This window comes from Rattus norvegicus, chromosome 1, assembly GCF_021556685.1.
Source record: "Rattus norvegicus strain SHRSP/BbbUtx chromosome 1, alternate assembly SHRSP_T2T, whole genome shotgun sequence".
Taxonomy (NCBI): domain Eukaryota; kingdom Metazoa; phylum Chordata; class Mammalia; order Rodentia; family Muridae; genus Rattus; species Rattus norvegicus.
In genome coordinates this window covers 190,784,765-190,797,071 of record NC_141534.1, presented here as the reverse complement: position 1 = coordinate 190,797,071, position 12,307 = coordinate 190,784,765, and the positions used below count along the sequence as shown (strand labels likewise).

Genomic DNA, 12,307 nt, shown 5'->3' with positions numbered 1-12,307 from the left:
TAAAGTGTGCCTTGACGCTGCCTCTTGTGCCCACAGTGGGACCGTAGAACAAGTTCCCTCTGCTGGTTATGTGTTAGGTTTCCCTGCTGTAAGCCGACAGCTTTGCTCTTCACTTTTATTCTCTTCCCTTAGACTTGTGAGAATGTTTGCTAGGCCAAGGGACTGAGCAGCTTCAGAATTGAAGTGGGTTCACACAGAAGCTTACAAGGTCCTGTGCGGATTTCTGGGCCCTGATTAGACAAGAAACAAAAGGTTATACAATCCAGGATGGCCCTTCACTAGAGGAGGGTTGTGGCTGTTGGTGAGGGGCATGAGGTATCAGGTGCTTCCATGGGTCTGTGAGTCTCTCGTGAGGAAGTTCAGGCTTCCTTCTGGAGTGTGAGTTTCATCTCCTGGTCAGTGGGCCCCTGCCACACTTCCCTGGCTGGCATGATTACCAGTGTTGGCTACTCAAGGTAAGACTCAGAGGGCACGTATCTGCTGCTGTGGAATTCCCTCACAGAGTTTAGAGCTCTACTTCTGTGCAATGGGACCTTGGCTCTCCTGGCCTCTGCTCCTCTGGCCTGGGGAGGCCTGGTCTGTGTTGACCTGCAGAATCTGGTAAGCAAGCCACTCCTCTAGGCATCTCCAGTTTAACTGGGGCACTATGTGGCACCTGGTGCTGGCATCTTGTGTAACAATGCCCATTTTGATAACCATGCCACCTCTGTAAGTGTAGGTTGGGGGGCTCAACACTTCTCTCCCTTGCCTACAGGTGGCGCTGCTCTGGGTGGGGTGTCCAGGTTATTCTAAGGGTCCCCCTCATATTTTGGCTAAACAGCTTTTTCTTCTCTTGTATTAGTTTAGGCCTAAGATTATGCAGCCCTGCATTCTACCATAGTTTGTTAAAAAAAATCATTTCTTCTAGGTGTGTGGCACACACCTTTAGGCTCAGTATATTTGGGAGGCAGAGGCAGGTGGATTTCTGAATTGAGGCCACTGTGGTCTACAGAGTGAGTTACAGGCCAGATAGTGTTACATGATGAGATCTTGTCTTCAGGAGGGCCTCAGGTTTCTAGTCCGTTTGGGCCTCTCCTAACTATTCGGCTTTTCTCTCTCCTTAAAACTCTCCTTGTTCATTTTTAATGGAAATTTGGTAGGTTAGGTATCACAAACAGCTTCTCAAATCACTAGTTAACCACAAGTCCAAAATAACACTTTAGACTTTAGTAATTTGGGGTTTTATATGTCAATAAGCAGCCCTATGAACTGCAGAGAAAAGCATTCTCCGCTTGTGACAAGTACTTGGCACTTGAGGACAGGGTGGCTTGTGAGATGGCTTAGTGGGTAAAGTGCTTGCCATGAGATTGTGAGGGACAGACCTCAGGTCCCCAGCACTCAGGTGAAAAAGCAGGTAAATATGGTGGCCTGACATGGGGTCCTCAGCACAAGATGGCTAGATTAGTTGGGTTGGTAAGCTCTGGCTTCAAGTGGCAGTCACTGCTTCAGGATATAAGATAGAGAGCAATTGAGGAAGACACCAGGCATCAACCTCTAGGTTTCACATGCATATCTACCTACACACATGTAGGTGTACACATGAGCTTTCACACACTTGGAAACGTACACACATGCATAAACACGCATACACATGCACACACTGTATCCATGTCTAGCAATTAAGGAAGAAAGGGTTTTTGGGCTGCTGGCTCCAGAGGTTTTGGTCCATGGTTGCTTGGCTGTGTCACTTTGAGCCTGTTGTTGCACAGAATGTCATGGGAAAACAGCAAACAAGCCAGGTCACTTCATGGTCCGAAACCACAGAGACAGGAAATCTTAACTCAGAGTGTGCCAGATGACCTATCTTTTTCAACTAGGCCCAATCTATTAAATGGCCACCTTCCTAATAATGGCAAACACCCTTAGCAATTAGGTCTCTGGGCAGTTTTCTTCAGCTTTGGACACCAGCAGCCTATACATATGTGCCCTGCTTCCAATAGCTGGCTACATTCTGGTCTCTATGAAGTTCAGCAAATCTAGTAAAGTTGATCTAAGCATTGCAGAGAGAAAGCTGGGAAATGCCTTCCTTTCCATTTGAAATTAAAGAAAGGAATGCTTTCTACTGTGACGAGGTGTCTACGTTTCACAGATTTAGGACCAGTTTTTCTCCATAGGTCTGGCTGTGGAAATTTAACTGATCATTTTAGGTTCTGAAGTTAAGTCTACAGAAAGGAGTTGTTTCTCAAAGCGTGGCCTGGGTACACCTCTGTAAGTTAGGGTTGTACTCCATACACACAGAGTCGGTCTAGAATGCTGTGTGGCTAGCACTGGAGAAAGACTGTGGGTGGTCCTCGGCAGCAGGCTCCAGCCACATCTTGTGTTGGTTGTCGTTCAGCCTGTTTGTTTTCCTTTGGTTTTGCTTACATTGCCCTGTGATAAAAATTTCTTCCTGCCTGTTTTGTTAAAAATCCCATTAACCATTTTTAAGATTCACAGATTACTTTTTCTACATGGCTAATTCTGAACTTCATTTTTTTCCCCATAGAGCTGAGAAGACAGAAGTCCTCAGTGAAGATCTGCTACAGGTAACAAAATACATTTTCCCCCTGACTAAGGATCCCATCCCAATCTCCATGCATGCTGGGCATGTGCTCTATGACAGGGCCTTACTGTATTGTCCAGGCTGGCCTCAAACTCATTCTGTAGTCCTTCCAAACCTTGAACTCAACAGTCCTACTGCTTTAGCCTCCCCTGAGTTGGAATTGTGTACCTGTGCCTCTCATGTCTTAAAATAATTTCTTTAAAGATGTGGAGTGAAAACAAATGATTTAAGTCTGGGGCTGGTGGCAACTCTGGTAAAGCGCCATCTACCATACACACACAAGCCCTGGGTTCAGACCCCAGCACCAGAGACCACTAAGGGCAGACATGGGCCCTGGGGTGAAACAGACACAGGAGACTTGGAGCTTGTGAGACATTTCACTTCCTCTTTCCTGGGTGGAACAGCATAACTGAATTAGCATGGGTTTTTGTGGGGAAAGAGACGCATGGAGTGGGGTTGTGAAAGGAAGGGGATCTGAAACTTTCTGTCATGTTATGGAGTACAGATGGTGCTACTCTTGCTCTCAAGTGCCAGGTGTTGGGATGGGTAGGGCCCGGTCACAGACTCGGGGCAGGCTAGCACTCTGATACACTGCTGGGATACTGCCCTTGAGACTGCAGGACAGGTCCTGCCCATTGCTTAGAAGCCCCAGTGGCTCCAACCTAAAGCTCTCTCTCCTGCTCATGCTCTTTCTTCACAACTCTGGCCTGCTTGGGTCTTTAGAAGCTTAGGCCATAGTAACATAGCAGATGTACCACAGCCAACCAGAGGCCTGGGACACTCTGTGTCCTCACTTCAGACCTTCCTTCCGTTTCCTGCCAGGACACTTTGGCCAGGGCTACTCTGTTCATCTGTCAAGACGTTTCCCTGACTTTGGTCTTGGAGAAGACAGTGGAGCCTTTATATGTTTCATTTCTGTTCACATCTCCACCCACTGCAAAAGGCTGAGGGAGGGTGAAGCCCAGCTGCATGGAGTCTTTGTTAAGCAGTATGTCCTGCCTGCCTGCCTTGTGCTTCCTTAACCTATACAGCAGTCTGGCTAATGAAGTGTGGCTCTGAAGACCAAGAGTTTGGCCCTACGAGTCTGTCCATTCCTTCCTGTGGAGAAAGGAGCTGGCATAAGTCAGAAAAGAGTTTCCCTCCATCATAGCCTGTCAAACATCCTGAATTGTGTCAGCCACCTGCACTGACAGATTCATTCTAGATATCCTCATACTAACAGTACAGTGTTGGAATTTAGCTTGCACACATCCTTTTGATAACATCTTTATTTGTTTATTTGCTTACTGTTGTGCTGAAAACCACAGGCCTTTGCACAAAGTAGGAAAGTGGTCTGCCCCGAGCATCAGTCCAGCCTCATCTCTTCTTGGTTATTTGCAGTGCCCAACTCGATGTTTGTGCTGTGTGCATAGTCCTCATGCTGGGCTGTTTAGGGAACAGCAATGAGAACTCTGCACATGGTCTTACAGAAGTTTTCTTTTGAAGGTTTTTGGTCCATGGTTGGCTAAATGTTACAGATGTCCAAATCCATCCATGGATCTGGGGACTGGGTCTGGGGGTTGTTTTGGGTTTTGGTTCTAGTGCTGGGGATTGAACCAAGAGCAATCTAAGATCTCTTCTGCTTTGAGCCACACCTACAGTCTAGTATTTTTTTTTAAAAAAACTTTTTTTTTTAAAGGTAGGCAGATTCTAAGTTCAAGGCCAGCCTACAAAACAAAGATCTGTGTACATTCTTGGCCCTTGTTAGTTCAGGGCACTTGTTTAAGTCCACTTCCTTCCTGAAGTGCTGTTTGTGCACTTTAGCTCCAGCTCGGTTTTCATGTTTTCGTGCTGTCTTGCCACAGTACTTACATCATCACATTTAACCCTTGATGTTCTGAGGCGAGACCCTTGTAGTTGGAGAAGAGCTGTCTTCATTGTCTGTGGGGTGTGAAAGCTTTGTCCCCTCTGGAATACCCTACTTTGATAATACAGACCTTTCTTTGCTGTCTTCATAACTGCCACAGGTATTTACACAATCAATCTCTCTCTCTCTCTCTCTCTCTCTCTCTCTCTCTCTCTCTCTCTCTCTCTCTTCTGCTGTTTTTAACTTGAAGGAAAAGAACAACAACAACAAAACCCTCCAAAATAGTAGGTTCTGGTGCTAACTCTACTGCCAGGGCTGACCCTGTGGCCTAGGATTAAGTTAATCCCCCAGTGCCTCAGTTTCCACTAGACTCCAGTGAAGTTGCTGGCATTTTCTGCCCCATGGGGAGAGACTAATGAAGGCGGGCTAATGAGGGAATGGACAAAATTGTGGTGCATCTTGACAATGGAGCCTGAGAGACAGGTTTGTTTCAAGCTGCTCTGATCACCACTACAGGCCACCAGGTTTGTGTTGCTGGCCTGTCTCTGAGGTGACACTACCTTCTCTGATCTCTTTCTGCCAGAGCTGCCTTTTATTTTAATGGCATAGTGTTGCACCAGGAGACTGTGAACTGCAGCAGATGGAGACCAGAATGTCTTCTCTGTTGCTTTTCTAATATCTGGCACAGAAGAGTACTCAGTACTTGTCTAACATAGTCAAGAGACCTGTGGCAGATAGTGAGCCAGGCCCTTGGGGGACCAGTGAACCAGACAGACAGGGCTCTTGCCCTCATGGAGTTGGTGTGTTGATGAGAAGTTCCGGGATTCTGGGTGTCATTTGCTCTTAAGGCATCCAGAGACTGTTAGTTTTCTAATGCTCTGCCATGTGGCCACTGTAGATGGGGTGCTATGGCATGTGCTCCTGAGTGTCAGCCTGCCTGCGGGTCATAGTCTGGTGACTGGGGTGTGGGTCTGAAGAGACGCTCCCTGTGTCCAGGTACCTTTGAGAAACAGGCACAAAGCAACTAGGGGCCACAACGCATTCTGTTTTGATTTTGCTGATTTCTCATTAAAATGGAAAGCATCCCTGAGGACTGGCTCTCACTCTGCATGAGTCATCAGAACTCACATTTTTGGCATTCCTTCCTGTAACAAGCAGCCCTCTTTGCCATAAACAGCTATATTCCAGCAGTCTTATTTTGAGAGGCTATTCAGGATGTGTGGGTTCCTAGGCCAGTGTTCCCTACTGCTAGGTATCCATTTTGCTGTGGGGGCCTCATTAAAAGAGAAACAAAAACCTACCCCAAACTTAATATGGAAGAAGGTTTTTATACTGATTCTGTTTTGGCTGTGCCACCTGGATTTTGGGTCTATTGCCCTGTGTGTGGAAGACCCAATTATCTGTGCTTCTGCTGTCCCTATTGACTTGTCCCCCGTGGCAGTAGGTAGGAGTTGGTTTGATTGGACTAGAGCTTTGCTGGTGCTCTAACTGCCACTACTTGGCCTCATAAATGTAGACACAATTGTCCCTTAACCTAAACAGATTCAGCTTTGGAGGCTAGCTGTGTGCTTTCCTGGAGATGACATCTTGGGGCGTGGGGTGCTACTTACATCTAGTACGTAGAGGCCAGAGATGCCACTAAACACACACCACAGTGTACAGGACAACCTCCTGCAACCCAGGACCATTGTGTGTCAGCAGTAAGAACTGTGGTATGAATAGGAGCTGTCTGTCAACACCCAAGAGCTGAGAATTTTCATTGCAGCTTGCTTTTCCTACCTCCATGCACACACCACACATGGAGAAAGCTGAATTTCTTTCTAAGGCCTGAAAATTGCTCTTTTGTCTCTGCGTTGACAGATTGAACGTCGACTGGACACTGTGCGGTCAATGTGCCACCATTCACATAAGCGTTTGATAGCCTGCTTCCAAGGTCAGCATGGCACCGATGCTGAGAGGAGACATGTGAGTATCAGATTCGCCTCAGAGCCATATTACAGCGGCAGTTCAGTAGCACGTCATGAAGCTAGTTAGGGTTGCTGCTTTGATAATCACCAGACACCGAAGAAGGACGGGCTAGTATGCAAATAACTGTGTCACCCTTTGAGTTTCCCACAGTTAATTACAGGTACCTGACCACAAAGTTCTCCCTCTATTTTGTAATAGTTAGGATTCTGCAGTTGTGTAAATCTAGTGGGCATTTGCATACACCTGTGTGTCCTGGAATGCTTGCTTTGGTCTGTCCCTCAGAGACAGATGTCATTGGTTCTGTCCCCACTGTTCTTGTTCTAGCCCGGCTTCTGCTCTGCTGACCTTTCACCTTTATCTCGGTCCTCCTGTAGCTGTCTTGCTGGTTAGCCCTGTGTTTCTCATTGTGGGTGTCTTTAAAATTCCTCACCCCTGCCTCATCCCTCCCTTCTCCTCAAGGTGAGACCTGCTTATCATAAATACCTGAGCTGTCTGAGCTGTCATCTTGTTTCCTTTCTGAACCACATTTCCTGTCTCTAAGTTTCCATCCTTTCTAGTCAGTTTTCCGTCTGTTTGTCAGAGTCATTGCCAAAGTGGGAAACTGCATATTCTGTGGTGCTGCTGGCAGAGCTGGACACCAGAGGTGCCCCAAAAGCTGATGGGACCTCTTAAGGGGCTCTGCTGGTTGCCAGGGCCTGGAATACACTTAGCATGATTTAAACTCTTTGTATTCCAATCCCTTTTTGCCTCAGCAGGGTTCTTTGTTCCTTCCTCTCATTCCCACTGGGTCCAGCCACATAATACCCAATGGTCCCTAAATATAATACTGGCAGCCATGTCCTGTTGTTTTTGATGTCTGCTTTGAGATAAACTGCCACACCTCTTCATTAAAAACAAACTGAATTTTTATCAAATACCTACTGTGCTTGAGCGCTCGAGATATAAGAGTGCTTGTGTCCTGGTTGTGTGAGGGGTGCCACTAGTGGATAATTATAAAATGGCATGGTGAATAAAACATGCATAGGGTGGGCTGTGAGAACAGAGAGCAAAGTCAGGTGGGCTTCCTGAGGGCTCAGTGCCTGACCTGTAGACTGGAGAGTGGCTGGTGGAGGGAACGTGCCAGCAGTAGGAGCAAGGAGCTTCATCCTAGTTTCTGCAATGTTTGATGACTTAGATTTCCCCTAAAACCTCAAGCAAATGTGCCAAAGAAAAGACTCTGAGGAGAGACATGACAGTGTTGCCATGACAGTGTTGAGAACGATTAGGAGTCCTCAGGAGAGCATATAACAGGCGGAGGCAGGCTCCAGGAAACACGAGTAGAGCTCCCGAGGGAGCAGCAGTAGCTCCACCACCTGGGAGGAAGCAAGAAAGGGTGGGAAGAGAGCTGGAGCAGCAGCCTCCTCAGCTCAGAGCCTCCGTGTACATAGCAGAGCCCGTGAAGTAGGCCTTTAAGAGCTCAGCTGGCCTTCTGTGTAGTTGGCACATATGTCACCAGTGAAGAGCTTTTCAGTTCCTCCTGATGATGGATGGTAGAGCTGTTCACCCCTGGAAAGCTGGGTCTTTCTTTCCTTGTGGAGGGAATTTCAGTGTGGCTAGATACATCTTTGTTAATGAGCTCATTTGTTCAGCAGACTTCCCTTGTTTATGTATGCCTGGAAACAGGGTCAAGGCTATTGAGTCAGGTACTGATTAAAATAGGTTCTTGGTGATTTTCCCTCAGGGACTCATGGAGTTCTAGAATTGCATGACGTCTGGCTCTCTGGATTGCTATGTGTATCTTACATTTCATCTCTTTGAAAGGAGCTCACCTAAACTGTGACTTATCCTCAGTTATGCTCAGAGCTTTCTGTTGTGAAAGCATGGCAGCCAGCTGTGGTCTCCTTCTGGGTGCTGGGAATGAAACCCAGGTCCTCTGGAAGAGTAGCAAGTGCTTTTAACTGCTGAGCCATCTCTCCAGCCTCATGGATAACTTTAATTCAGAATGTACAAAAGAACATGAGCATAGTTTGTTCCAGACCCCATCCCTCCTCCTGAGCCACCACTGTTGGTACTTTCCTGGATAGAAGTCCTCCAAGTGGCACAAGCCAGTGCATGCAGGGAAGTTAGATGATAGGTGGTGTCTGACATAAGTGCCCTTTTCACTGGGGAGGCAAATGACATGGCTTTTCAGAAGGAAAGCATCACGCTTTCATTAGCAGCGTCGTCTTCATTAGAAGCATCCTCCTTGTTACTTTCCAGGCCTCTTCAGCGTGCACTCTGAGGTGATGCCAGCCAGTGGTGTACAGGGGCTCACTAGTGTTGCTCATTTGTACCAAGGTCTGCACTTCCGCGCCAGTCACTTCACCTCTGCGTCTGAGTTCCCTGGTTAGATGATCCTGTTGATGATTAAGAACAAATCTCTGATAGGAAAAGGATTAGTTTCATGCTTAAAACACCACAAAACTTGTTTAGATATTTTTAGGTATTTAAAACTATATTTTAAGATTATAGCCAAATCAAGACCCAAGTTAAGAATGTTCTAGCCAACATTTTGCAGTTGAGCATTTTATTACAGTTATTTATGATATGTAAAGAGCAAGGTCTATGCATGAAACATAATCTGAAACTCTGGAATCCAGAGGCTGAGGCTCTAGCTTTCATAGAGTGTTGGCCTGGCATGCACCAAGCTCCAGTTTCAGTCCCCAACATCACACAGACTGAGTGTGACAGTACCTGCCCATAATTCTAGCACTCTGGGATGTGGAAACAGTAAAGTCACCCATGATTGCAAATGGTGAGTCAAGGCCAGCTTGGGACACATGAGATGGCTCATGGCTGCCAAGATGGCTCAGCTGGTAAAGGTGCTTCCTTCACGCTTGATAACCTGAGTTCAATTCCAGAAGCCAACAGGGTAGACGGAGAGAATTGACCCATAAGTTGTCCTCTGGCTTCTACCTTTGCACTGGTATAGGCACCCCCACCCAAGTAAATGGATTATTTTTAATAATTTTAAATTTTAATTAAAAAATAAAACAAAATCTGAAATCCAAAATGGTCTGAAATCAGAAACTTTTTAAACACAGACTTTGGACCATTATACATTTTGGATTTTCAAGTTAGGGATTCTCAGCCAGTAAAGACAGTGTACCTATTCCAAAGTCTTAAAAACCTGAAACACTAGTCCCAAGATTTCAGACAAGCATACTCAGTCTCTGTTCACCTGATTAATTAGTAACAGCAGCAGCAGCAGCTGCTGGACCCCGGTAAGCACACCCCAAGTGGGAGCATGCCCCTATGTGTGAGGCATCTGAAGTTAATTTAGTTAAAGGACAGCCACAGGGGCAATCCTCTTCCTGGTACAGATTGCCTGGAGGGCAAGGTACCCAGAATGACCTGAAGCAGACAGTGAGAATGACTGGGAAACCACACATAAGAAGCCACCTTGTCTTTGCCTTCTAGAAAAAGCTTCCTCTGACAGCTCTCGCCCAGAACATGCAGGAAGCTTCAGCCCAGCTGGAAGAGTCTCTCTTGGGGTAAGTGGTGCTTCTGGAGAGCCCTCGGCCTGGAGCCCGGGGGAGGTGGGCAGCCACTGTAGCAGTTGGAAGCATGTACTGAAGGCTCTTTCGTCAGGGAGCAGCTTAGACCTTGGGGAGGGATACCTCAGGGCTGTGATGCTGGGAAGGAACTACTCTACTAGGAGCTTAGCCAAGCACAAGGCTCAGTCATGTTCTCCATGCTTGAACATGAACGTGTACCTCCCCATGCCAGTGGGTAGGCTCACAGTTAGTACTGGCCAGTCCCAGTCCTTCAGTGTCACTACAAGTGTGGCCACCAAAGCATGGAAGGTGGTGTTCTCAAATGAATACATTTCCTAAATTATGTGGCTTATTTGGTGTTGTTTTAACTTAAAAGTGTCAAGCCTACTTTATTTTCTTTTTAAATATATTTTTATTTTAATTGACCCATAAATAATTGTATATTAATTAGTCTAAGATATGATGCATAATAATTGTATCTAGGTAACTGGAATGCTTGTCACACACACACACACACACAAAGTTTTTTGCTTTGAAACCCATACAGGTTTCCATCTTTGTTTCCTTGTACTAATGTTATTTTCCTCAATGACATCACAGCAGTGATGCTGTGTACAAGCCATTGCTGAATGCTAAGTATTAGCTCTCTTAGCCTTCAAAACAACCGAGGCAGTAGGCAGGATACATGCTCATGTTCTTTAGCACACAAGGAAAAGGTAAGGAGCTGCCTGAGAGCACACGGCTGCAGAGCACAGACTGTAAGCAAACTCTCCAGCTTAGGTCTGACAGGACAGCCACCCCTCAGCACACCACACCCTTTCCATGGAGGGCTGGAGGGACACAGTGGAAAAGAAGGGCAGAAGGGTGGGCAAAGCCCGTGGAGTCACGCATTCGCGCTTGTATTTGGGGTTACATCAGCTGTGTGTTTAAGGAAAATAAGAAGGAAGAATGATGTTCAGTAGCACAGTGCTCATGGCATGTAGTGTTAGTCAGCTGCCTCGTCTGCTGTCAAGTACCCTGTTTTTATGGTGCTGGGGAGGAACCCACATTGGTACATGGTAACCTTTGGATTGTCCGTGTTGACTTTGGAGGTAGCACCTCTAAGGCTAGACTCACGAGGATACAAAACCACGTGTAAGGAGTGACCTTGGCACATGTTAAGATTTTTCAGGGTATTTTGAGAACACTCTTCTCACCTAACTTGAGAACCTAATTCTTGTTTAAGTTATGATCTCACTGTTCACACTTTATTTCCACCCACGTTAAGTACATGCCAGAGACAGTTGGTTCCTCCTTCCCTTCAGCCTCCTGTTTGCAGGTTGGAACCCAGAACCTCATGCACTCTAGGCAGGAACTACATCCGTAAACCACCTGTCTCCATTCATTTCACCTTTAAAGCCCAATCCGGGCTTGTATTTTAGGTGATAGCACACATGCAAAACAGTGTAAAGGTTTTCTTGGGTAGCGCTCTGCTGTATCCATTATGGCAGAATGTAGCCTCATGGCAGCTCGGTTTAACCAGTGCATGGCTATTGTTTGCTGTCTTATCCCTGAAGGAAGATGCTGGAAACCTGTGGGGATGCTGAGAATCAGCTGGCTTTTGAACTCTCTCAGCATGAGGTCTTTGTGGAGAAGGAGATCATGGACCCTCTCTACGGCATAGCGGAGGTGGGTGCTCGTGCTGCCCGCCCGGCCTGGCAGAAGTCAGTCCGTAGTCGGCTAGTGTGTTCCTGTGTAATGGTAATCCGCGGCTTTAATGTAGACCGATTCGGGGAAATGAGGGAAGTCTGTGTCTAAAAGAAAACTTTTGTAAAGAAGTAATTGCTCTCTGAAGAATCTGGCTAAAATCTCCAGGTTTATCTGTGTGATCTGTCTTTTCCTTCCAGGTGGAGATTCCCAACATCCAAAAGCAAAGGAAACAGCTTGCTAGATTGGTGCTGGACTGGGATTCAGTCAGAGCAAGGTAAGGTGGTGGTGAGAGAGTAGTGAGGAATTACAGCAGAATTTGTGTTACTCCTAGGAAAATGTATTACTAGGAGAAGGATGGGTCTAACAGTTCTCAAAACACTGGAGTTGAGGGATGATAGATCTATGGTCTTACCAGCTTATGAGAGTCTCACCACCACGTCTTAAACCCTCCATGGTCAAGAAAGGGAAGGACTCATGAACTCAGAAGAATCAGGACCATGGCTGTTGATCCATTCAAGGAATGTTATAGTGGAGCACCTGTGACCCAGGCAGGCCTGCCGCCCCACAGCTCTGCCCTTATTTTAGCCATAATTTACATGCTTTATCCTGTCGTACATGGAAACAGAAACAGAGAGGACCTATAGCCCAGTCCTTTCTCGAGTGCATCATAGTGGCCAACACACTCTGATAAAGGCCAGGCAGTGAATA

At 46.5% G+C, this 12,307-nt stretch overlaps 1 protein-coding gene across 19 annotated transcripts in view; it reads left to right on the top strand.

Annotated features, from left to right (window-relative positions):
• Arhgap17 (Rho GTPase activating protein 17) overlaps positions 1-12,307 on the top strand; it is an 89,238-nt gene that overhangs the window by 36,451 nt on the left and 40,480 nt on the right. For all 19 annotated transcript variants that reach the window (XR_015638174.1, XR_015638171.1, XR_015638172.1 and 16 more), the window contains 5 exon segments: positions 2,525-2,564; positions 6,288-6,392; positions 9,834-9,907; positions 11,467-11,578; positions 11,797-11,873. Coding sequence is in view for 10 of the 19 variants with exons in the window: in XM_087586609.1 (XP_087442735.1) it covers positions 2,525-2,564; positions 6,288-6,392; positions 9,834-9,907; positions 11,467-11,578; positions 11,797-11,873 (408 nt within the window). In the remaining 9 variants the exon portion in view is untranslated.